At 38.1% G+C, this 26,121-nt stretch overlaps 1 protein-coding gene across 1 annotated transcript in view; it reads right to left on the bottom strand.

Moving 5' to 3' along the window:
• Window positions 1–434: 434 nt before the first annotated feature.
• Window positions 435–26,121, bottom strand: part of LOC124121522 (multiple epidermal growth factor-like domains protein 10) — a 94,169-nt gene continuing 68,482 nt past the window's right edge. The window contains exons 2-13 of the mRNA XM_048400601.1: window positions 15,522–15,737; window positions 14,364–14,591; window positions 13,658–13,807; window positions 13,062–13,277; window positions 10,831–11,058; window positions 8,508–8,654; window positions 5,604–5,753; window positions 4,975–5,124; window positions 4,346–4,495; window positions 3,576–3,716; window positions 1,994–2,114; window positions 435–1,895 (exon numbers count right to left, since the gene is read on the bottom strand). Of these exons, the coding sequence (XP_048256558.1) occupies window positions 1,637–1,895; window positions 1,994–2,114; window positions 3,576–3,716; window positions 4,346–4,495; window positions 4,975–5,124; window positions 5,604–5,753; window positions 8,508–8,654; window positions 10,831–11,058; window positions 13,062–13,277; window positions 13,658–13,807; window positions 14,364–14,591; window positions 15,522–15,737 (2,156 nt within the window). The 3' untranslated portion in view covers window positions 435–1,636. The remainder of the gene's footprint in view (window positions 1,896–1,993; window positions 2,115–3,575; window positions 3,717–4,345; window positions 4,496–4,974; window positions 5,125–5,603; window positions 5,754–8,507; window positions 8,655–10,830; window positions 11,059–13,061; window positions 13,278–13,657; window positions 13,808–14,363; window positions 14,592–15,521; window positions 15,738–26,121) is intronic.

Consider the following 26,121-nt stretch of genomic DNA (forward strand, 5'->3'; position numbering starts at 1 on the left):
TATGAAGTAATAGGTCCTGGGGTATGAGTGACTTGCTCCCGAGATACGAATGACTCGGTAGTGGGGATGGAATGATTGACTAGGTCCTCGGTTTGAATAACTAGGTCCTTGGTAAGGTATGATTGACTAGGTTATGTGTATACATGACAATGTAAAGCCACAGTAATTAGTATCCTAACTATATCACGGCAACCTGGAAAGGCATAATAAAAAGTATGAACAACGTTGCCTCATTGGGGCACACAATCTGCCAAGTCACCGAGCCTGGCCATCTGAGCTCTGTAGTCGCTCCTCGTGACAAGCACGACATCCACGAACATGCAAGCGGGATCTATCCCAAATATTCCCGGATGTGGAAGAATTGTTTGTGTGGTGGGCGAACGTCAATGCATGCCAAAAAAGGAAATGAGCTATCTTGTTTTGTAGGCGTTTTATTTACGACAGATTACAACAGTTTTCCATGAAAAAATATAAAGACATTGAAAACATTTGTTTTGAGAGGTTTTTATAACCGCACTAAATACAGTAGTGTGTGGCTGCTGGCTGCTTGCGCCAAATGAGAGACATTGTCAGATATTTCCCCCAATCTGGAATTATCCTTATGAAAAGTTAATAAGTTTGGCTAATGTAATCATAATCTTTGCATGCAGCTCCTCGTTTATAATGGGATAATCTGCACAACGTTGGAACTTCATTGTTTCGTTTGATGGGGTAGCGTCGTGCTCATTCTTCCTCACACTGCAGTGGAATGGGTTTGGTCCTCTAGATACAATTATAAACATTTTCTTTTTCAGAAAATATAAGGTTCTATATAAAGGTTGCTCTTGGGTACTGTGGACATTTTGATAAACATGTGATGCTACAAAATACATGAATAAAATTAGCGCACATTTAACACAATGAACAAGCTTTACTATTAATATGGGCGATAAGCCGTGAATACAAAGGCCTACTAACATTTATGTCATGCAGAGGTGAAATGAGTAAGTATGACAAGAGATATATGATGGGTAATTGAGTGAGTTTGTGTTGTAAAGAAGCACATATATACACAGGAATCTTGACAACTGGCAAAACGACTTATATAATGGTCGATGTTATTGTATCAGCGGGCGTGAAGTTTCTTCAGGGTCATGTAGTTACGTTGTCTGAGAAAGATACAGTTAATCAAATAGCCAATATACGATGTGATGACACTCAATCGGCGTGGATATCCACATGAAATCAAAGTATATACTTCGTGCCATATATTTCCTCTCGGTATCATATAAATGCATCGTTTTAGTACATCTGTACATTAGTACATTTATCTGATGTAAATGTGCATTTGGCTATATTAGTGAATGTAAGTGTGAACTAGAGCGTATTAAGTTTGAAAATTTGAATACTTGCTCGTGATGTTTGTTAGATGTTCAATGCAACACTCAGCAATGTTCCATCTTCATAATGGTGGTCATACCAGAAAAAAACGGATCACTAAATGGATAATGATAGTAAACATGCTTTTCCATCTACCTCCCATCTTTGAACATGTGGCACGCAAGTAAAAATAATTATAGTGAGAAAAACATTTGACATTTTATGAGACGATTAAAAGAATCGATCTCAAGTATAGTTTGCTGTTACAGATCTACTTTCAGCATGGTGACTTATGTTCTGTTCTATATATTTTATATACATTTTCGTAAACTTGCGACGTCACAGTCCGTTCATCGAGGGCGGCATAGTCATTCTCAGCTTCTGTCTCCACATCCAGAGCTGCATAGTCGCTGTTGGAGATGTTGGGATCACCTTGCTCCGACACAGCTGTGTCCACTTCATGTGCACTGTTCCTGTGAACTGATCCCATCACGACATTCACACCTTCCTCCCGAGATGAGTTTCTCCACAACAACCTGTGACGTATAATGTAAAACGTAATTCAGTCACGACAGTGGCTTTAACAAAGGACAATCCGTATAGGCAAATGGTTGCGTGTGTAGGGTTGACTTACCTGCCTCGCCTTACAAGACACACATGGAGTCCACCGGCCAAGATCAGAGTGAGGACAATCCCAGCAGCTAGACCAATTATGCCAGCAGAAGTTCGCGTGAGGGTAGAATCTACCTGTAATTCTGTTAAAAAACAGACACGTGTAAAATAGTAAAACAAAAGTTAAGTTTTCTTGTGTTCTATATACTCTTCAAAAGAAAAATGGGATGCTCGAAAATAACTTTAAATTTCCAAAATAGTAATTGTTGTACATGTATGATAATAGGGAACGAATTGGGAACACGTTAGGACCGGTAGCAAAGTATGACAGGAGTTGTTATGACTGCCATTGATCTTGATGAACGCCAGTGAAATCAAGTGACTTAATGGTGCCACTTTTGGGGATCAGCTTATGGGTCTCCCAATGGCGATTTGCAGCACCTGGCAAAGTTCAGCCGACGTTGTCGGCGGCCTATGATATTGACTCACATGTCTTCCTGTCATGTCCCAGGTCTGGGCTTGTTGTTGAACATTGTATTCTATGGATGTTGGAATGATCGAGGTAAGCATTGACGGCTCATGCACAACGAGCACGGGCGTTGTACATGTCGTCCTGAAAGACAAAACGTTGACCACACGCCTTGCAAAGTGAACACCAAAGGGTGTTAGTACTGTCCAGTGATCATTCCTTTCACAATATGTAATGGTACGCTTAGTCACAGTAATGCCAACAATCAAAATAACCAATCCACAGTCAAATCTCCCAGGAAGTCTCAGGTTGACATTGACTTGAAGGTCATTTCGACCTCTCCAGACACAACCACGACTATCAAGGAAGTGTAGACAAAACGGGAATCTGAAATTATGACACGACCACCGATGATTACCCAAGTTTTGACGTGATCACAGCATTAAAGTCTCTTGGCAATATCACGCTTTGCAATTGGCCTTCACAACACGTGTCGGTGGAGATGAGCTGCATGTAGACACGTTGCAATCGGCTGCCCTATAACTGGTACTCCAGTAGCCTGATGACCTTTGCAGAAATTGGATTCGCTGTTTTGCTTGATTTGATTTCTTTGAGCCTTGTATTGGATCAATCGATTCAGTACTCTTGTCGTTGACCTGGGACGTTCTGAACGGGTTCGATCGTCAACATTTGAGTTTGTTGGTTCAAATGTCTGTGAATCACAGACTAAAACATTGAAGGTACTGCCCTCTACACGCTGACTCTTGCCAGTTTCTGTGACTGATATGCGGAATCACAGAGATTAATCGACCATTCTTGAAAGTGTCAAAATCAGGAATGACACTCTACGCACATGTGTGGCGTTACTTCGTGAGGCACGTGCAAACGGACGTTTTGGGGATTAAGTTTTTACATACATAAACGTTATTGCATTGAGTGTTATTGCACCACTTGTCTTCGCTCAAATACTTGGCATTGACATTTATATTTAATGATCCCCTACTTCTTTAAAGAGTATATATTGTACTAAAAGACAAGAGGTTGAGATGTAGTAAATTTCGCATGAAATCGAATTATGTTGTACAGATGGAAAAACGTTATGTAGGATCTGTCCACAAACAACACACAAACATACCCTGTGTACAGTTGTCTAGTGTCCATCCCTCCTGGCACCCTCCACTACAGACACCATCAGCAGGACAAGAGCTTGTACCCTTGCAATGCCGGTCAGCACATCCCAGCATACACCCTTCCCCAAATTGACCATCCAGGCAGCCTAGATCAAGTAAATGCATTCAGACATTAGCAAGGTTTGCATTTCCAGAGTAACGTTGAAATATATGTAGCGTACATTGCATAAATGGAAACATTATGAAAATCCCATCCATATAGATGTAATACAAATTAAGAGAAATTAGAAAATGAACGATCAAATAGCGAAGGTTGTTTATTTCCAAGACAAAAAACATACTTCCTTCCACCACTGTAACTGGATCAGCAAGAGAACACTATTTGACACCCTCACAACCTTAGAAAATGTGTATACGTTACAATTCAGAGCAGTTGGTTCCCATCCGACCATCATGACATCCACCCGCTGGACACTCTCCGCTGACACGGTCGGAAGTAGCGTTTTACGAAATTATACACAATGATAACCATTGTTTAAAAATTCCTTTAAATATCCTACCTATATTACATCATAGCCAAAATACACCAGAGGGCAGGTGCGAGCTGGCATCTAGCATCCCTAGATAGATGGCAGTACTTGAATGTGAAATGTATATGGGAGGTGACAGGGTGTGACAAGAGGTGATCTGCCTTGTATTCCAGCTTCTAAGGATAAGGCTGTAAGGAGTAACTTGGATTCAGGTAAGGATCTAGAAAATATGTATACAATGTTACCTTCAGAGCAGTCTGTTCCCATCCAACCATCCTCGCATCCACCTGCTGGACACTCTCCGTTCGATCGGTCACAAGTAGAGGAAGATGTCTTACAATGGCGAGAGTTGCAGTTTCTGCCACAATCAGGGCCGTATTTTCCAGAGACACACACTGATTCAGAAACACGTCAAATTCGTGTATGTCTACTGACTATGAATATATTATGGCACCTTTCGGTGAGTGAGAGAAATCAAACATGAGTTATCATTGTGTTTTATTCTAAGAATACTACCTCTATTACATCATTACCACTATTCCCGTTTTGTCTGCCAATCACATTATACATGTATTTCGATTTTCAACAGGTAGTATTCTTAGAATTATACAAAATGGTAACTATTGTTTGAAAAATCCTTTGAATACCCTATATCTATTACATCACAGCCAAAATACACTGGAGGGCCGGTGCGATCTGGCATCTAGCATCCCTAGATAGATGGCAGTACTTGAATGTGAAATGTATATGGGAGGTGACAGGGTGTGACAAGAGGTGATCTGCCTTGTATTCCAGCTTCTAAGGATAAGGCTGTTAGGAGTAACATGGATTCAGGTAAGGATTTACTATCTAGAAAATATGTATACAATGTAACCTTCAGAGCAGTCTGTTCCCATCCAACCATCCTGGCATCCACCTGCTGGACACTCTCCGCTGGATCGGTCACAAGTAGAGGAAGATGTCTTACAATTGCGAGAGTTGCAGTTTCTGCCACAATCAGGGCCGTATTTTCCAGAGACACACACTGATTCAGAAACACGTCAAATTCGTGTATGTCTACTGACTATGAATATATTATGGCACCTTTCGGTGAGTGAGAGAAATCAAACATGAGTTATCATTGTGTTTTATTCTAAGAATACTACCGCTATTACATCATTACCACTATTCCCGTTTTGTCTGCCAATCACATTATACATGTATTTCGATTTTCAACAGGTAGTATTCTTAGAATTATACAAAATGGTAACAATTGTTTGAAAAATCCTTTGAATACCCTACATCTATTACATCACAGTCAAAATACACTGGAGGGCCGGTGCGATCTGGCATCTAGCATCCCTAGATAGATGGCAGTACTTGAATGTGAAATGTATATGGGAGGTGACAGGGTGTGACAAGAGGTGATCTGCCTTGTGTTCCAGCTTCTAAGGATAAGGCTGTTAGGAGTAACATGGATTCAGGTAAGGATTTACTATCTAGAAAATATGTATACAATGTAACCTTCAGAGCAGTCTGTTCCCATCCAACCAACCTGGCATCCACCTGCTGGACACTCTCCGCTGGATCGGTCACAAGTAGAGGAAGATGTCTTACAATGGCGAGAGTTGCAGTTTCTGCCACAATCAGGGCCGTATTTTCCAGAGACACACACTGATTCAGAAACACGTCAAATTCGTGTATGTCTACTGACTATGAATATATTATGGCACCTTTCGGTGAGTGAGAGAAATCAAACATGAGTTATCATTGTGTTTTATTCTAAGAATACTACCTCTATTACATCATTACCACTATTCCCGTTTTGTCTGCCAATCACATTATACATGTATTTCGATTTTCAACAGGTAGTATTCTTAGAATTATACAAAATGGTAACTATTGTTTGAAAAATCCTTTGAATACCCTACATCTATTACATCACAGCCAAAATACACTGGAGGGCCGGTGCGATCTGGCATCTAGCATCCCTAGATAGATGGCAGTACTTGAATGTGAAATGTATATGGGAGGTGACAGGGTGTGACAAGAGGTGATCTGCCTTGTGTTCCAGCTTCTAAGGATAAGGCTGTAAGGACTCACTTGGATTCAGGTAAGGATTTACTATCTAGAAATATCGTCGATATGCCTAAATGTTAAGTTAAACTTCTTGGCCAAATTACCTTGTTTTGGCTTTGCCATTTCGAGCAGCAAGTCATTCGTGTGAATCTTGAGAATAACAAACAGATCAGCAAGAATGGGGATGCTTACTTCTTGGCTGAATGTCTCACCATCACATTTTATCAATGAACAAGTCCATACTGTCACATATTGTTTCCTTAGCAGCTTGAAATGGCATTTGCTTTCATTTCTGACAAATTGACCTGAACCTCTGAAGATGGATACGTAACCACGTTTAGTAACAAATGCCCTATCGATCAAGGAATGAAGTTTGCTATGTGGCATGAAATAGTGGTCTAAAACGTTTTAAAAATCATATATTTTGAGAACATTGAACTTAGTTATTTCTGTGATTGCAAAACTGTAAACAAATGCTTTGAGTTCTTCATAATTCACATGGTATGGAATTAGTTCCCCCTGTCTCAAATACTTCCGACGAACATAAAGAAAGTCCTTCCTTGACAGTATCAAGGATTATGTTTAATCTTTGAAACAGGAATTAGGTAGTTTATTTGCTGGACCAAGCAATATATCTCTCATTGTACAGATTTTTTCTGAGCTTTGGAAGCCAGTATAAAATATTGCTGGACATGTCTTTAGGTCTTAGCGTCAAGTTATAGAAGTGATACATGGTTATGGCAGGTTTAGCATGCTCATTCCACCAAGATTCAAAAGAAAGTCATAGAACTCTTGCTCAGGAGTTGTTTGATCAATGTAACAACATTCAAGGCCTCAGTAAAGTAGTGAGTGAGTATGGTTTTACGCCGCTTTTAGCAATATTCCAGCAATATCACGGCGGGGGACACCAGAAATGGGCTTCACACATTGTACCCATGTCGGGAATCGAACCCGGGTCTTCGGCGTGACGAGCGAACGCTTTAACCACTAGACTACCCGACCGCCCCTCAGTAAAGTAAAGTTTTGTGGTAGATATGGGGAGGACATTTCCAAATTTTACGCATCAGTGACAACAATGATGTCCGATGCAATTCCCTATTTTGACTTGCACGTTGTATTCCCATGTTTTTTTTTCAGGTGAACAATTGAATTGCCTTTGCATGTGTTTGTGACGGGTGCCACCGGTGGGGCAGGATGCGCTCACCTTTTCGCGATCGCCTGGTATCAATACTACTTGATAGTGATTAATAAACATATGTTCATGGTATAGTCGTAATTAAACAATGCCTGATTTCTATTGGATATGGAAATGGTTTTGTCTCTTTATCCCCCAGTTAACAAACTGACCTTAAATGCAGCATTATCTGATATGTCACTTAAGTTCTTTAATCAAATATGTAATGTAGTAATGATAACATATGATTATTAAACGTGAGGCCATGCCAGTGGGAAAACTACAAAGTTTTTATGTTGGGCAGCCAGACTTTGGCAGGAACAGAGCGGGTTTGTTCCAATTCTGTTGTCTCTATTTCACGTTTGTGCATTCTACGCGCAGAGTTAACCCACTTTGAAAGACATTCCAGATTTTTCACATCTTTTGGCCAATTTTTTGGCATATGTTTCGACAGCAGCCATAATGATTTTAAAGTTGTGACCCAAATCAATATACTAAGCTACTCGGGATATTTTGATCCATATTTAAACAATAGAGAAGCCACCAGTGATTATATTACCTACTGGTTGGTAGCATTGTGATGATTCGTGGCAGCCACAAGTAGTGGAATTTACATTATGAGCTGCCGAGTCCACGTTTTGCAATACGTTCGTATAATTGAACAACCTGGATGAAATGGAATTCGTATAGGAAAATGAAATTGTTGTTTTTTTTCTGAAATTTGAATGTGACTAATTATAGTATTTCCCTTTGTGGACTCTGATGAATAATAAAAAAAAACGTCAAGAGTATGTATTGTGCAACTGCACACTTAAGATTGTTTATTTTTACGATAGCTATTGCCCCAGCCTTTTATCAAATAATCAACCTATCTGTTTTGAGCTGCTCGGCGCTTCTCTCTCAGCATTTGAGACATTACTATTTCATTTGATCGCTATTTGTATCAGAAGGATCTGAATGATGATGCTAACAAGTATTTTGAGAAATCAAATAATGGCATTGCTTTAAATGTATGCTGCCATCATTTAGATGAATATACATTACATGCATACAGAAAAACGAAGGCTTTCATAATTATTATGAAAATCTAAGCTTTCCTTCAGCAAAGAAATGCAAAATGGTCATCAACATCATTGTCAAACAGAGGACGCATACACTTGAGATTGTATAATTACCTTCAGTGCAGTCCGAACCCATCCAACCATCCTGACATCCATCACTGCATTCACCACTGACTCGGTCATGTGTAGGGAAAGACTTTTTACAATGCTGGGAGCTGTAGTTTCTGGCACAGTTATAACCATACTTTTCAGAGCTGCAAGCTGAATTGTATGTATGTGATTAATATGTGCACTATGAGAAACATTGACACAAACATCAATGACAATCGTTTGAAAAGGTAAATTCAAAACGTCAACGCCTGAGAATAATAAGTCTCGATTATCTTCCCATACAGAATCCGTTTGGTGTAAAAGGCAAAATAGTGATGAAAGTAATATGAAGGGACAATGAAAATGGGTGTCCATTCCGAGTGTTTGCGAAAAGAGTAAGCATGCCCTGCTCTCATGGCAGCCCCCGACACATTTTTATTAAAAAAGTAAGCGTTTTTTGGGGGGGAGGTTTTTTCGTCCATCGCAAACAGCATGATTCATACCATCCGACAGCCACCTGTAAACAATGTAGTCTGGACCAGAAAAAGCCTGTGTTCAGTATCGTTGAACCATGATACTATGCAATGCTGTCAACCTAGTCACCATTAAAGTAAAGATGAATGAGTAAGGAGGTGTGACAACTCCATGTGAACGTCACAGTATGGGTCAGTATGTTGTCAAGCACGGAGGGTAAACAAACTGGGAGAATCGAAATCATCCCTCTTGTGATACGGCTTGATACAGAGGTTGCTAGCTTAAATTTTATGCATTGATCAAGATGCCTATTATAGTATCTCGGCTGGTTCAGAGGCACGGTTGGCCCAGTCGTCAAGGCCGCCGCCACTCGCTGTGCAGAGTTGTGTCCCTTGGGCACGCCTGATACCTATGATTTTGGGTTCGAATCCCGGTTCGCCCCAATTATATTTCTAGGTTTGTCAGCACCATACCCGTGCTCGTGTGTTTCACAGAAATGGTTAACGTCTAAAACCTGCATCACTTCGGGCTTTCCTCCCGCATTAAGCTGACACGCCGTGATATAAATTGAATTCTTTTAAAAGCGGCCTTAAACCCAACTCACTCACTCACTCTAGTTCTTGACTTCAAACATTGGTGGATAGATAAGGTGGTGACTATCTTGACATTGTTGTAAGAAATGACGTATGATGTCATCTGTTTTCCTGAAACTAACTTTCTTTTCAATGTGTCGGATGATGCAGACTGATCTTTCTCTAGCATTGACATGTATGTAGCTGATAACATAGTCACACATCAGCAAGGAGAGGAGTTGTCTAAATGTTCTATCAATCAGGAATTCCTGCAACTCTGAATACTTCTGAGTTGAGTTACTTTCAGTTTTATCAAATTGACCACATCCATTAAAATTGTAATAAATACAAGTTCCCAACTATTTTCATGCACACCAAAACCCTGTTGATTGAAAATTAAATGTTGCTCTCAATTTATCACGAGGGATAGCTATGTAGAAGTTTCTAGGATTTATAACTTCAATTAAATCCAAATGCTATTGTAATCTTTAAAACCATTATGAACACAGCCCAAATTGCGTCATTTCCATACAATGATTGAAACAACCAGACTTCATTATCAACGGGATCTTACACCATACATTTGACAGTCGGTTCTGAATAACATTTTTCGTTTCAAGTATGTCAGGGTGATCTCTGGTATCCCTTGCATTTAATTTATATCACGGTCACCGTGTGTTTTATCACTTTGTTGAAGCCCGTGAGCATTATACGGTGCTGACAGCAAGCACTCAGTATTGGGATGAATCTGGTATTCGCATCGAAGATCACTGGATCCAATGTTTTCCTCAAATACATCATTAAAACCTGAATGTTGTCACAATTGTACTGTTTGATGAGGTCAGTTTTGTTTTGTGATAAAATGTTCTTAGCGTTCATAACCTATCATTCAAAATAGTATGGATAAAAAGCTTCATAAATTTCGATGGATATTTGTTAACAGTCAGAGGGTCCGTGTGGCCCAGTCGTCTAAGGCGCCGAGATTCGCTGTGCAGAGTTGCGTCCCTTGGGCACGCCAGAAACATATGATTGTGGGTTCTAATCCCGGTTCGCCCCGATTATGTATCTAGGTTTGTCAGCACCATATCCGTGCTCGTGGGGTTCACCAAAGACCTGCATCTTTTTGGCCTTTCCTCCCACATTAAGCTGATACGCCGTGATATAACTGGAATACTGTTAAAAGCGGCGTTAAACCCAACTCACCCACTCATTCACTGTTAACAGTCATTTCTACATGAAGTTTCAGACACATTTAAAAAATGGAATAAACCCAACCATTTGCGTCAATGAAGAGTACTTACTCCACACTTGTACCTCAGCAAAGTCTATCATAGGACTCAATCCATAATTATGTGTCTCAGTGTAGACAGTCAGGTAGCGCCAGGTCCCGTGACAGGTCACATTCAGTACATCAGGGATACTTGTGCCGTCACAGGGTGCAGTAACTGTGTGACATAGCTCTCCCCCTTTTGGATCAGATGAATTCATTTCCGAGGTGTAGAGTTGAAGTCCGTTCCGTTGAGCGGTAACTGAAATAAATGCGTTGTTAACAATAAAGTCTGACATTGTCACAATGTTAACTGTTTTGTCATCTTGTTAATTGTTAACCAAGAAAAACTTTCCACTTTGACTTCCCATTGTGTTCTTAACTATAAAGTCTTGAATTTTCATAATCTTAACATTTATACCATGTTAAATGTATACCAAAGAAAATTCCTACTTAGAATTTCCAAAAATATTTTTAAAAGATTTTCCGCTCTGAATTCCCAATAACGTTTCAGTTAAAGTGTGAATATTATTTTACCGTATATTCGTATGTTGTCTTCCTAATTAATTTGTACCATGTGGATATGTTGTGTAAAGAAACAGCTCAAATGATATTGAGCAGTCGTGACTGTCCGTAAAAAACAACAACCCAAAAAACAATAATACTTGTACAAGGCGACTTTTTAAATTGTGTTGACCGGCTGATTGTGAAAAAATGTACACCAATTACGTGGATGTGTTGCTCATACTATCAATCACTAGGTCATTATTTACAGGTCATCATGATATAGGAATATTGCTGAGAGCGACGTTAAGCACCAATAAGGAAACAACTCTTCCCACAATTATTCATGGACACAATGCACAGAAGTTGAAAATGGTTTACAATGATTAAGACAAATGGAAAGATCGAGTTACAAAGATGGTCATTGATTTGTAAAAAATATCCTTTGTATAAAGAGATTGCCCACATCCACCTTTTTTTAATCTAATAGTATGAGGTTATCATTATATGAGAGCAAATATTTAAAACAATCATTAGCTTATCCAACACCAGAGTGTATATTCATATGTGCATGTGTTACGTGTCGATTCCCAAACTGAAACTATAATTACGTTAATCCAGAAATCTGCACTTAACATAACTTAGTGTGAAACCAACAATCAACAAGTGGCATACAATCATCAAATGTATTACACAATTCACAAAGTTTACATATCAAAACAAACAAATGCACAGCAATTACAATGGCAGTAAACAATAGAGTCGCAACAATATTCAACGGCAATAAATAATAGGATGGCAGTGGTCAGTATCAAATAGACACTACTATGGTGATAGCTAAAGTCAGTGATAATAACATTTATTACTTGCCCGTGAAGAGATCACCCGTTTAATAAACATACAGCTGTATTACAAATTGTGTAATACCAAAACGCGTTCTTATGTACTCTCGGAACACGTTTCTCTAACAAACATTGAAAGCTCTCAACATCCCTTGGCTTATTCAACGACATTGCGTGTGGAGATGATAGATCACTGAGAGGAGCTTATGTACACTCGATGACCCTAGCAACCTTGTTGCTAGGTTGACGTTACATGGCATTGTTTCGCCGAAGGTTCTTGCAACACAATTCCACAAATTACGTCATCGGGTATTGTGACGTGATTGTAAAATTGAGTTGCGATAACCTTAACGCTACGATAATTTTGTGGAACGGACACCCGAAATTCTAAAGGTGGACCGTTGCATGGTATTAAATTCATACGTTTCAACTTTTGACGTATTTGAAGTATTGCTGTGTTAAACACAGGTGGATTATGCCATGGATCGTGTAGGTGTCAGCCTATTCACACTCAACAGTATATAAAAACGTTATAAATGGCCAGTAATAAATAAAATACTAAACTCGCTCCGGTGTAAAACCAATTTTATGAAACTTGTGAATAGTTGTGGTATCTGACTCGCTTTTGCTCGTCAGATACCAGAAGTATTCAATCGTTTCATAAAATTGGTATTACACGGGAGCTCGTTTAGTATTCTATATATATTCATCCAGCAGTGACAGTGGGTAAGCTTCCGATATGGGCCCAAACACAACACAACGAGCGACTACCCAATCTCAACAAAAACAATACACTGTCATATAACAAATGCCTTTTCTTAAACAATGTGTTTACTTTTAAACTGAAAAGAGCAAGAGCATGTTTATACTTAATAGGGTTTATTCCCATCAAACTATCACATGGGTGTGTCATACATACAATCTATTCTGAAGTAGATTTTAACAAGTGCTGACTGTACTTGTGTCTGTAGGTCCACCTTCCACCAAGCGCGATGTTGATGATACTTGGTAAGGGTTGAGTACTTGTGGTGTGTTGCAGTAGTCACTCCATCTACAGCATTACTGGCAGAGTGTGAAGATTGGAGTGTTGTACTCATCCATGCTGGTTTATTCAGGGCGACATTCACACTGGCACCTGTAGGAGTGAGTGAAAGCTGGATGACGTTAATTAGCATGTCCTTTTCATTATTAAAACCGCATTTGAGTTCATTCATTCAATCTGTCACAAGCGAGGTAGTCACGATATGGCTGAGATACTGACGATGTGACTAAATAAACTCACTCACAAGCGAGGTGGACGGGATTTTATGACTTGAATGTACACCTCGAGACGAAAAGTCGAATTTTGCATTGAGATTTATTTTCGGTGAAAAATGTGAAAAGGGTCAATTATTACGTGAGAAGCAGATTGCAACATATTGTTTTCCCCTTCTTGCCTGTCCGTTTCTTTCTGCAAATGAGTATGAATTTCTGCTCGGATTGGCAAATTCAAAACAATTGGACTAAAGTTGTTACCGGTAGTGCAGTCCGTCCCCGTCCATCCATCCTGACAGCCATCAGCTGGACAGTCTCCACTGATTGAGCCGCATGTAGGGGATGGCGTCTTGCAATGTCGGGAGCTGCAGTTCCTGGTACAGTCGGGGCCATAATCACCAGTGGGACATGCTGTGGGATTGAGACAAATACAAATGTCTACAAATGAATACAAACAGAAACAGGAAAAGAACAAATCACAGAAACATGCGCAGGAATGAGGGTTTTAGTGACATTGTAGATTTCAATGTATTTAGTAATTTTCTATATTCCTAAATGGAATATTCTCGTTTCCAGTCTTATTTCATCCACTCCTTCTTTAACTAGTTGTAGGTTATATTCTGTTTCAGTTTCTACATCAATTCGCATTATAAAATAACATAACACAATTAAAGGCTGCATGATCAATAAAGAATGACATTGTAACGTGTTGCTCGAATACACTATTGATACTTGAATGTAATTACAATTGTACTATTTGAATAGGTCAGTTTTGCAATAAAATGGTCTTCTGTTAAAATCGCCTCTGAACGATATAGTTCATATTTCGAACAATTTCGATTGATAAAAGGACGACACAGATATTCTTAACAGTGATTTCTACAAACTGTTTCAGAAATATTAAAGAAATTGAACAAATCGTACCGTTTACTTCTATCTGCAATGATTGTGTCAGAACAATACTTACTCAACACCTGTACTTCCACAAAGTCTAACACAGCACCTTGTCCAGCATAACTCGTCTCGGTGTAGACAGTAAGGAAACGCCAGGTTCCACGACAGGTCACATTAAGGACATGAGGGATGCCTGTGCAGTGACAGGGTGCAGTAACTGAGTGGCAAAGCTCTCCCCCTTTTGGATCAGATGAATTCATTTCCGAGGTGTAGAGTTGAAGTCCGTTCCGTCGAGCGGTAACTGAAAAAAATTCGTTGTTTACAATAAAGTCTGACATTGTCACAATGTTAACTGTTTTGTCATCTTGTTAATTGTTAACCAAGAAAAACTTTCCACTCTGACTTCCCATTGTGTTCTTAACTATGAAGTCTTGAATTGTCATAATCTTAACATTTATGCCATGTTAATTGTATACCAAATTAAATTCCTACTTAGAATTTCTAAAAATGTTTTTAAAATATGTGCATATTCCTGTGTCAAATATTTATATTTAGTCTTCATATCAAACTTAACAGTCGTGTTTATGATCGTCCAGTAAAATAACCTCGTACTGGTTTCAGGCTGAATAGTTCCCAAGCAACCTGAATGTAAACAGGGACCTAATGAATCATGTTAATTTGTTGATTGTGAGCAATTGGATCCTGATGAATGGTATGCAACTCATAATACCAGTCCTGATTAATTATTTACAGGTCATCCTCATATAGTTGGAATATTGCTGTGAGTGAAGTTAAATATCCAATAAAGAAATAACTCTTCCAACAATTATGTTATGCAGGAAAATATTGTACAGAAGGTACTTCAGGTGTTAAAATGTGGTTATAATTAAGAAATTGAGAAATTGAAAATCGGAGTCGTATAAAATGATGTTCATTTAAAAAGTGTATCGTTGGTACATTGAGATTGCTGTATTAATTAAGGTGACCATTATGTGAAAAAGACATTACAATTGTATGCAAAGGAATTAAGATGAAAATATTGTTCAAACAATCATTAAATTATCCAGAGACAGGGATTAATACATGCATGTTATACGGTGTTTTTGAAAAAAAAGCGATGTTAATATTGCAAAATATACATATCACGTATTTTAAATTTTAAACAAATGAACGAAGTAATGACATGTCTTTCAATTAATAAGTATTTATGACAAAGACTTGTCATACTTACAATCTCTTCTGAAGTAGATTTTAACCAGTGCTGACTGCACATCTATCTGTAAGTCTACCTTCCACCAGGCTTTAGGTTCATGCTCCTTTGTGTGGGCTGAGTACTTCTCGTGTGTTGCAGAAATCACTCCATCTACAGCTTTACTGGCAGGCTGTGAAGATCGGCGTGTTGTACTCATCCATGCTGGTTTGTTCAGGGCGACATTCTCCCTTGCACCTACAGAAGTTAATAAAGGCCTAAATCTATTTGTTGACGTTATGAGCCTCTCCTGATACTTTGTAAAAGCGCATATGAGTCATGTTGTCATATGTTGTGTCTGTTGCCAGCATCCCAAGGACGTTGAAGGCAGACATGGTTACAACGGAATAAGGACAAATGATAATATTCACTTTGAAGATTTGTTGTCACTCTTTCAGGAACCATTGGTTAAGAATAGAATAGAACTATCCTCTTTGTCAAAGAAAGATATTAATAACTCCAGCAACTTTTGCTGATGGGTGTACACATAGTAAGAGTCTACGGTATTGACGAGAGAGTATAGTTCTAGACATTGCCTTAAATCTATGAAGTATTCTCAGAAATCAGTTTCCAAAAATGTCGCACAATATTTCGTATTTAACCATGTGCAATCATTTTCCTGTACGAACACCATTTCATCCATTTTATTCAGTTACGTGTTGCAGAACATGGACTTGGAAGCCCATGATGTAAATTCCACTACTTGTGGCTGCAAAGACTTATTATCCCCCGCCCAAAGAAGTTTGCGGGGGATATAGAAACGGGCTCCGTCCGTCCGACCGTCTGTCCGTCACGTTTCGTTTCCGGAGCATAACTCATAAACCGTATACTTTTCATCAAACTTTGCAGGTCTGTCAGGTACATGCTGAACTAGTGCCTTTTGCTCTTGATAAATTTTTGAAATTTTGATTTATTACGTTTCCATGGCAACAAGGTGGACTTAGGTTCTGTGAGGGTAGGGTTCGTTTCCGGAGCATAACTCATAAACCGTTTAATATTTTTTCATCAAACTTTGCAGGTCTGTCAGGTACATGCTGAATTGGTGCCTTTTGCTCTTGATAAATTTTAGAAATTTTTATTTTTTACGTTTCCATGGCAACAAGATGGACTTAGGTTCTGTGAGGGTAGGGTTCATGTCCGGAGCATAACTCATAAACCGTTTAATATTTTTTCATCAAACTTTGCAGGTCTGTCAGGTACATGCTGAACTGGTCCCTTTTGCTATTGAGAAATTTTAGAAATTTTTATTTTTTACGTTTCCATGGCAACAAGATGGACTTAGGTTCTGTGAGGGTAGGGTTCGTTTCCGGAGCATACCTCATAAACTGTTCAATATTTTTTTCAAACAAGGTTGACTTAGGTTCCAAACTCATCTTTTTTCTACAATTTCCATGACAAGTTCCACCTCGGTTAAAAAAGGTTAGGGTTTGTTTAGATTTAATTATGTCATAAATTCTGCAACAGGGGCGGGGGATACGTGAGTGGCAAACTCTTGTAATACTGGTACTACCCTGTAGGTCATATAATCACAGTTCACTTCTCTTTAGACAATAACAACCTTTGGCAATTATTCAAATATGGACCAAAATATTATGAGCAGTCTAATACCAACATTAAAATCATTGTGGATGTTGTCGAAGCATATGCAAAACAAATGTGCAAAAAGAGAAGAGGAACATGTTGAATGTCTTTCAGAGTAGGTTAAGTGCGTGATGATGTCATTGGTAGAATGTACAAACTGAACAAGAGGAAACGGACTTGGATAAACCATTCTGATCCAGCCAGCTGTCATCCAATGTAAAGCAGCCCTACAAGAAAATGTTGTTGTTGTTCCCACCCACAAGGTCTCAAATAACATAACCCTAGCAAGCATCACTACATTCAATGTTTGATCAAAGAATGTCACATATAATGTAGGTGCTAACTGAGAAAGAAATCTGCCAAAACCACTCATCAATTTGTTTATTTGGGTTTTTTTATTGTTTAACGCCGCACCTAGCAATATCCCACCTATATGACGGTGGTCTGTAAATAATCGATTCTGGACCAGACCAGCCAGTGACTGACATAATGAGGATCGATCAACTCATTTGGGATACAATGACATGCATCAACAAGGTTAGTGAACCTGACCACCCGTTCCCGTCAGGCCCAATTCTACAACAAGCATAGTCGCCTCTTACGGCAAGCATTGGTTGCTGAAGAGCTATTCTCTTCCCAGATCTTCCACTCAACAGAACTATTAACTTTTGACTTGACTCTAAAATCTGAAGACATGTTCATTCCTCATTTATTTTACTGGATTCCAAACCTCCATACATTGTCCAGTAACCCTAATTCTTAATACAATCAATGAATGACTTTCTATATATTCATAGAAGGTATTTGAAGTGGAATTAAAAATACAATACTTTCAGGATTTAACGTTGTTCAGATTGGCAGGTACTGGCAAAACGTGATGGAACGTTCATAGTTAGCCAATACTTATAGCTGAAATGAGGTTCTCTTAAGTACCGTTCGCTGTCCATAGCACAACCAATGTACACCGCCTTCATCACAACATATGTGCACAGCACACATCAAAATATGCAATGCCAAGATCGCAAAATATGTACACTGCCGACATTTCAACATATGTACCATGCCAATATCCACTAAGCTAATTAATACAAGGAACCTTCAACATACTACGTAATTCGTAAAATATCAATATTCAACAAACTTTGGCGCCTCTGACGAGGTGCATGTCAGAGTGTCTGACCAGGCTGAAAAAACAGAGCCATCCCACCGCCGATGACTCGAGCACGACAGGCCGCATTTCTTCATATCAGATGGATTGAAAAGGGTGAAAAGCAGAATTTGCTGTTTTGGGGACTCGAATCTAGAAATGTCCTTAATAAATCCTTTACTCGTATCGAAGCATCACATGGAGATTAACTTGATAAACAGGTGAACATGTCCGCTCTTTCCTTCTCAGTCTGTAGGGTAAACAAGCCATTTATGATGTTGACATTGAGTCACTATTACAATGTTATGATTCTAAAAATTACGTGATGAGCAAGCATCACAACTTGAAGGTGATTACGCATATGAAGAAGTTGTAAGGGGTCTGAATTGTTTAAACAATTAGAAAAGTCTAGGCACTGGTAGATTTACTAACGAGTTTCTGAAGTTCTTATTGGAATGACTTAAGAACATTTCTTATCCGCCCTATAAATCAAACCTATGTAGATAACAAGTTAACTGTAATTAAAAAAAATGGTTTAATTTAATCAAAAAGGCAATAAGCCGAAACAATATTTTTTTGAAGATGGCGTACGCGTCCTATCTCATTGCTGTCTGCAGTTTACTAAGTTTCATCATTTATTATTTATCATAGGATTAAATGAGGATCATAAATGTATATTGTCCTGAAAGTCTCGCCATTATGAAAAGGAATATACATCGGTAACGTAGAATATCTCTTAGATCAGTTTGCAGGCGACACAACCTATACTTTAGATGATTGAGAACATTGTCTACGACCAGTTGTGAAAGTGCTAACTTATTTTGCTAGACTCTCCGATATAACAGTAAATATAGATAAAACAAGAATTATATGTGCAGGTCAGAAAAAAGACGTCCTCTTAATGGAAACAGAACTTGGATCAGAGCACATATGAATTACTTGTAATCAAATTTGGTTAACTCATAACTTATCATATCCTAACAGAAACACTTTTCTAACATTGCATTTCATTCCAAAACTCAGTCACTTGTTTTCATCTCTTCCAACTCCGCAGGGAAAAAGACTTATTGAAGATTTCCAACGTAAGTGTTTTGGATGTATATGGGGGAGGAAACAAGACGAAGAGAGAACAGCTAGTTTTCGCATTTAAAACAATGGTCACTTAAATGATCCTAAACTGAAAGAAATAATACAGTCTAAAAAATGAACAAATATAAGGAGATTCTTTAAACAGTCTTCGAAGTGGGACCAGCTTGTTGCTATGAATCTGCCTTAGTTCCGAAATAATGTTTCAATAAAATTGTCAAAATCTAAAGAATGTTATTGTGCAATTAGTACGAGATAACTATTACAGTGATATCCTTTCTACTTGTTGGGACTTTACAGCCAGTTCAAACTCTTCGGAAACTCTCAGCACTAGTTTAAAACCCGAAAATATTTGGTACAATGAAATATCCGAAATGACAACAATCTACTACCCAAGATGGAATGAAGAGGGAATTTGATACCAAAATAATATTTAAGATTTTTCGGGACATGTTTTGACCTGTCAAAGTTTTCTAATAAGTATCAGTTAAATACAGGTGAGTTGTAAGCTAAATCAAAATTAGCTGGATTCTGAACTCCACTGACCTAAAAAAATATCTTGTTTTGCCTTATTTCATATATAATGTATTAAAAACAAAAAAAGAAACTCAGTATTACTACAGAATATAAATTTCGAAAAGCAAAGCTTAAAGAGTAATCAACATTGTAGAAAATTAGAAGCAATCCTAGATAAAAATATATGTTTGGCGAAATCTTGCCTTTCTACGGCCATGTACCTTTCAGATGTTCACGTGATACTTCTTTGGAATGGTTTCAGTATAACATCTTGCATCACATTTTACCTACTAATTCTAGATTTGTAAAAAAGGGAATAACAGCAATGATACTTGCAGCTATTGTTCAATTGAACCAGAAGCGGCTCCGCATATCTTTTCCAATTGTTGCAGGGTAACACCGATCTGGCAGGATCTGATGATTTGGATTTTTACAAAAATATATGTTTGGATACAATTTACCAAACAACAGATTTTACTCGGATTCCCCGAAGGAAAAAACGACTTGTTAAATGTGATACCATTGCTCTTCAAAGAACTGATATTCAAACATAGAATCCAAGAAAGAAGTCCAACTTTCCAGTTCCTACAATGGGAATTGTATCAATATTTTATCGTTACATTAATGTGCGGCAATTGTTAGCTCAAAATTGGATATCTTTAACACATTCTGGTCTTCCTCCCATCTCTTGTTTAATTGATTCACTTTGGCCATTTGATGTACATGATAAAATCATCTTGTGTTGTACAATAACTGGACATGTATATATAAAATGCAACCAAACTCTTACAAAAAAAATCATTAAAAAGTTTATCTACATTATCAACACTACGACTTTTGCAGAGACATTTATGAATCTCAGTAACAAGCGAACACAATATCTGTGTCCTCTGGCCAATACATCTATGAACATCACTAAAATGTTGCACCAGAAGGCTTAACACTGGCAACCAGCAGCAACACAGCACACAGCCCCGTCATGATCTAGTGGCTCACATAAGGAAACACATACTAGATATGTGACTGGGATTTTGTGAAGGTTGAGAAATATTCACGTGCAACATTACTGCCGTTTTTTATATGAAACAGATCCGGTCGGTAATGATGAACATGAGTGACAGAAGATGAAGACTGACATAATTCTATTGCACGTAAGACAGCAGATCCAAGTTTTGGACAAAAAGATTCGTTTATATCAAAACCGGAACACTCATTAACCAAACATATCAGCATATGAATGTTATTTTAACAATCTATTTTCATCTGTAGATATCTGTAGACATATACTAATTCTGGAATCACTTATCACGCCTACCGATATCAAAGACGCCATTTCCCACCTTAAGACTGGAAAATCTGCCGTTGTCGTCAAAAATTAAATCGGAAAAGATCAAATAATCTCTGCCTAACTCTATTCCATTTCTTGTGAGAAGTTTCAATACAATATTTCATGAGGGTACGTTCCCATCCACATGGACGAAATCAGTAATGATCCCCATTTCTAAACATAGAAATGTGAACAACCCTGCCAACTACCGTGGTATTTCTATAACTAGTATTTTAGGTAAGGTATTTACCAGTATTATCAATAACAGACTGATTCAGTGGTCGATCATGCGGGACCTACTACCCGAAGTGCATGCTGGATTCAGGAAAGGCTATTCCACACTTGACCATATTTTTACTCAGCATGCCGTCATTGAAAAATACCTCTCATATACTAAACATATATTATATGTTGCCTTTGTGGACTCTAAAATGGCATTCTATTTTGTGGATAGACGTCGATTGTGGAAATGTTTACAAAAGCACAACTTGGAATGCAAAATGTATATAATACATTTTTCATCAATGAACTACACGATTAAATTTCACTTTCTGTAAAACATGGAGTCCAACTATTTCCTGACATAATAGAACTGTTGATGTTGCTGTTAGCGGATGATGTAATTATTATGTAAAGTACCATATCAGGATTAGAGAACCAACTGGATATTCTGCCAGGCCACGCGGATAAATGGAAACTTGAAGTAAACTTAGATGAGACAAATATTGTGATTTTTTAGAAAAGGGGGGCCTACTGCATTGAAAAAAGAGAGACATATAAAGGTGAATATATGTATATCGCCGGAGAATATACATACCTTGGAATATTTTTCACAAGTACATTAAGCTTAAGTAAATCGGTGTAAAATTTTTCAACAAGAGCAAAGAAAGCTTTCTTTAAATTGCAGTCTCTTGAGAAAAAACTTGGTGTGTTGCACCTCACATTTTCTTTAAACTGTTTGATTGTCAAATACAGCCGATCTTATTGTATGGGGCACAAATATTTGGCTGTGGAGAGTTTTATTCAATGGAAAATGTTCAGCTGTTCGCCTGTAAAGGATTTCTTAATGTGGGCATGTCAACTCCCAGTAATATGGTTTATGGTGAATGTGGGAGGTTCCCACTTTATATAGCATCTTACACTCGATGCCTACGCTATTGGCTGAAGTTATTATGCATGCCTGAACATCGTTTGCCAAAGAAATTCTATAATGTGCTGGTATATCTTGATAATATTGTGAAGACCACATAGGGTTCCCGTATACGCTTAACTCTTTTAAATATGGCTTTGGATTCATACAGATCTCACAATCTATTGGTGACATAAATATGTTTTTACAATAATTTCGTACTCGTGCTATAGATATGTTCAGACGGGATTGGCATTCTACACTTTCAGGATGTTCGAGATACGACACATATCGTAATATTAAGTCTCTCCTTAAACCTGAGTCGTATCTTTCAAATTTACGATTTAAATACCTCCGCAATACCTTATACGTTTTAGACTTGGTCTGAATGATTTAAAAGTAGATAGAGGAAGATATTTAAATATTGAAAAGTAAAATGAAATATCTACCCGTCTGGCCATTTTCATTTCTATCTACTGATAACTTTGAATGTCTGCTGTCAAGTAAAAGGTTTTGCGTTCAACGACAAGTATCTTTATACATTCATCATGCTTTTGTGTTACGTCAGTTGTTGTTATCTTGATACTCTGTATACTACAATGTTTGTTAATATAACTGTATGTCTATGTAATTCACATGCATATGGGCCAATGGCCTTTCATACAATAAACCATTGAATTGAACTGAGTGTAGGTGATGACGTCGTGCTGGCTTAGTGTGCATGAATCACCCTATTGGGACACCTTGTTATGTTTTCTAGTGCTATTCTAATGCACTGATTAGTGTTCCTGAATTTATCATCCAAAGCTGGCTCCCACAGGAGATATCGTTTGGGTAAGATCATGGTTACCATGACGTCACAATCAAATGACATCACTGATGGCTCTTCTACTGAAGCTGTTAGCAGTACTTTTTACACTGCTTATTACTTTCTACAAACTGAAAATGGCATTTGAATTATATTTAAGTGGTATTAAACATTTAAAACAATCAATTCCCATTGATTGGTGAGAAGCCAGTTCCGTGCAGACAGTTATCAATGATTGTTTTCGAACTACCATTGCATTGTTATATGTTTTATTGTCCACAACGTCTGTGTTTTTAATCGGGAAATTGAGGGTGTACACCGATGGATGATGACTAGTGAGCGTCTTAAAATATTGGTTAAAAATAATAAATAGTCACACAGACAGGTACATAAATGCAATTTGTAAAGCACTAATGAATATATCTGGTGTATCAGTAAGAGAATCTGGGTAGCTCTATTTAACAGACAGTTTATGTAAATATGGTTTTGGATACAGATGGATGGGACAAAATAGTTCGCGATGGATTTGTTAATGAATTTAAACAGAGACTACGAAATGTACATAGCCAGATGTGGCGAAATAAGCTTTCATCACTCAGAGACAGTGGACTCTAATTTGCTTTAAAAGAAGGAGATGTACAAAGTATTTAAAGTAATTAACTGGTATTGAAATTAAACGGTTTAGAATCTCATTGACACATGTTCATGGAAGAGAAGGGCATAAGGACTAGTCCAAATTTACGGCTAGACCAAAGACTAGTGGCTTGTAAAACCGATAATGGGGACGAATATAATGTTTTCATTCTTTGTCCACAATATGAATCTATCCGATTAAGATATTAAACTACAAATGTTATTGGCAATCATATTATGTTCAAGTTTGTGCATGTATTAAAATGTGAGACATATTGTGGGGCATTTGATCTCTCCAAATGTGTATATTTTATCATGCATGAGTAAAATAGACTTGACTTGATAAGATTATTTTAGGGCAACTTACATGGGCTGCATTTTGGGTTTGGGAAGGGGGAAGGGGACTCAGGGATAAGCACTAAGTATAAGTGCGTACTTGCAGTGCGAAATGCTGTTTTTTGTGTGTACCGTTTGTTTGTCATTATCATACCCTTTGGCAGATGTATTAAGTCTGGATTAGTAATTTTTCTGGTAGTTAAACCTCAGAATATATATATATATATATATATATATATATATATATATATATATATATATATATATATATATATATATATATACGTGAGTGCGTGCATTGGTAGCATGTGGTTCTTTGTCTAAATAATTTCTCGCGTCAATAAAATGAAGTCACATTGCCACCTGAAGAGGACGTTTTGATGATCGAATATTACTACGCATTCTTAATAGAGCATGCAAGCATATTCAGTGTTTGTATAAATGGCATGGGTGTCTCAGAGAGCTTAAAGGCTTTAAAAAGATGTCAAAAACACCTATCGGTGTCTTCAAACAAAGCATTTTATCTAAAGAGCTTTGGAATGGTATAACGGCTACATGACGTGAACCGACGAGATATGTTTGAATAGTCCTTATAAATCTAGGATAAGCTGACAGAAGCTGACAAAGTTTGAAAGTTCGACAGCATGTTCATGTAAACAAAAAACAAAATTTTAATATCAAACACATGCTTATCCTCATTCTATGTGCACCAAAATGAAGCGTAATATGCAGTAGATAAATACTCCTAGTGTAAATATAACATATCAATGCCATAGAATAACCGATCTCTATTATACACCGAGAACAGATTCCATTGGGCGTAAACGGTGAAACATCAGGAACAATTATATGACTGGATCACTGACAGTTGGTGATGACATCAGGTGTTGGAGGAAAAGGGTAAGCATGTCATGCCCTACCGGTAGCACCTGTCATTCACCAAATTTGCATAAAAAGGTAAATTGTTTGTGGTGTACTCCTCCATTGCTATGGCGGCCTGAAATCAAACAAGACGTTGACGTGACGGCCGACACTCTCAATGAGAACTACTGAACAGCGAAACATATTCATATTTCCTGCGTACAGTATACACCCATAATTGTGTTCCCCTTGGTCCATCTCGGCACAATATCGCATGTTTTGTTCGTACACAGAGGGGCGTGTCCTTCAAACAGACCCTACAAGTCAAGGTCGGAGGAGTCATTCTACCGATAACACAAAGTTGGATTTTGAGAAATATTTACTTGAATCTCAGGCAGCGGTAAATGGCATTGCTGGTAATTCAAACAGCGAATCCGAAAAGCGTGAACTGATATTGTATACACTTTGGATCGGAATACCGTACATGTAAAGTAGGTTGTGTTAAGAGTATTTGTATTTGTAAGTTGTATCAACGTTAAACTAGTGAATTGAGGAGGCAAAAAATATCCTCTCTTATGTCTTTCCTACACATGTATCCAGATCGCGAAGCAGCAAATAGAATTCCAGAGAATACCCATTGTGTAGGTACGACCAACTTAAAGATGACATGGGGGCAGTCGCCTAAGGCGCCGCGATTCGTTGAGCAGAGTTGCGTCCCTTAGGCACGCCAGAAACCTTCTGGGTTCGAATCCCGGTTCGCCCCGATTATGTTTCTAGGTTTGTCAGCACCATAGCCGTGCTCGTGGAGGGGTAAACCTGCATCACTTCGGGCTTTCCACCCACACGCTGACATGCCGTGATATAACTAGAATACTGTTAAAAGCGGCGTTAAATCAAACTCACTCACTCACTCAATATGGAGGACATGCAGGACGACGGGAACAAGAAGACGCCGAAACCGACCAGTACGTACAACCAGTGACCATGGACAGGTCAGAGAGTGTTATTTCAAGCAAGTCACTGGCCATCATTCATATTAAGTGACCTTGGTCAAGGCAAACATGGTTTACTTTGTTATGTCACACTTGTGGGGTTATTTCTAATTAGATAAAAGCGACAGACAACTTTCCACTACAAGACATCTATATTCAAATATTC

The sequence above is a fragment of the Haliotis rufescens genome, unplaced genomic scaffold (assembly GCF_023055435.1).
Source record: "Haliotis rufescens isolate VD_foot unplaced genomic scaffold, xgHalRufe1.0.p SCAF_2, whole genome shotgun sequence".
NCBI classification, from domain to species: domain Eukaryota; kingdom Metazoa; phylum Mollusca; class Gastropoda; order Lepetellida; family Haliotidae; genus Haliotis; species Haliotis rufescens.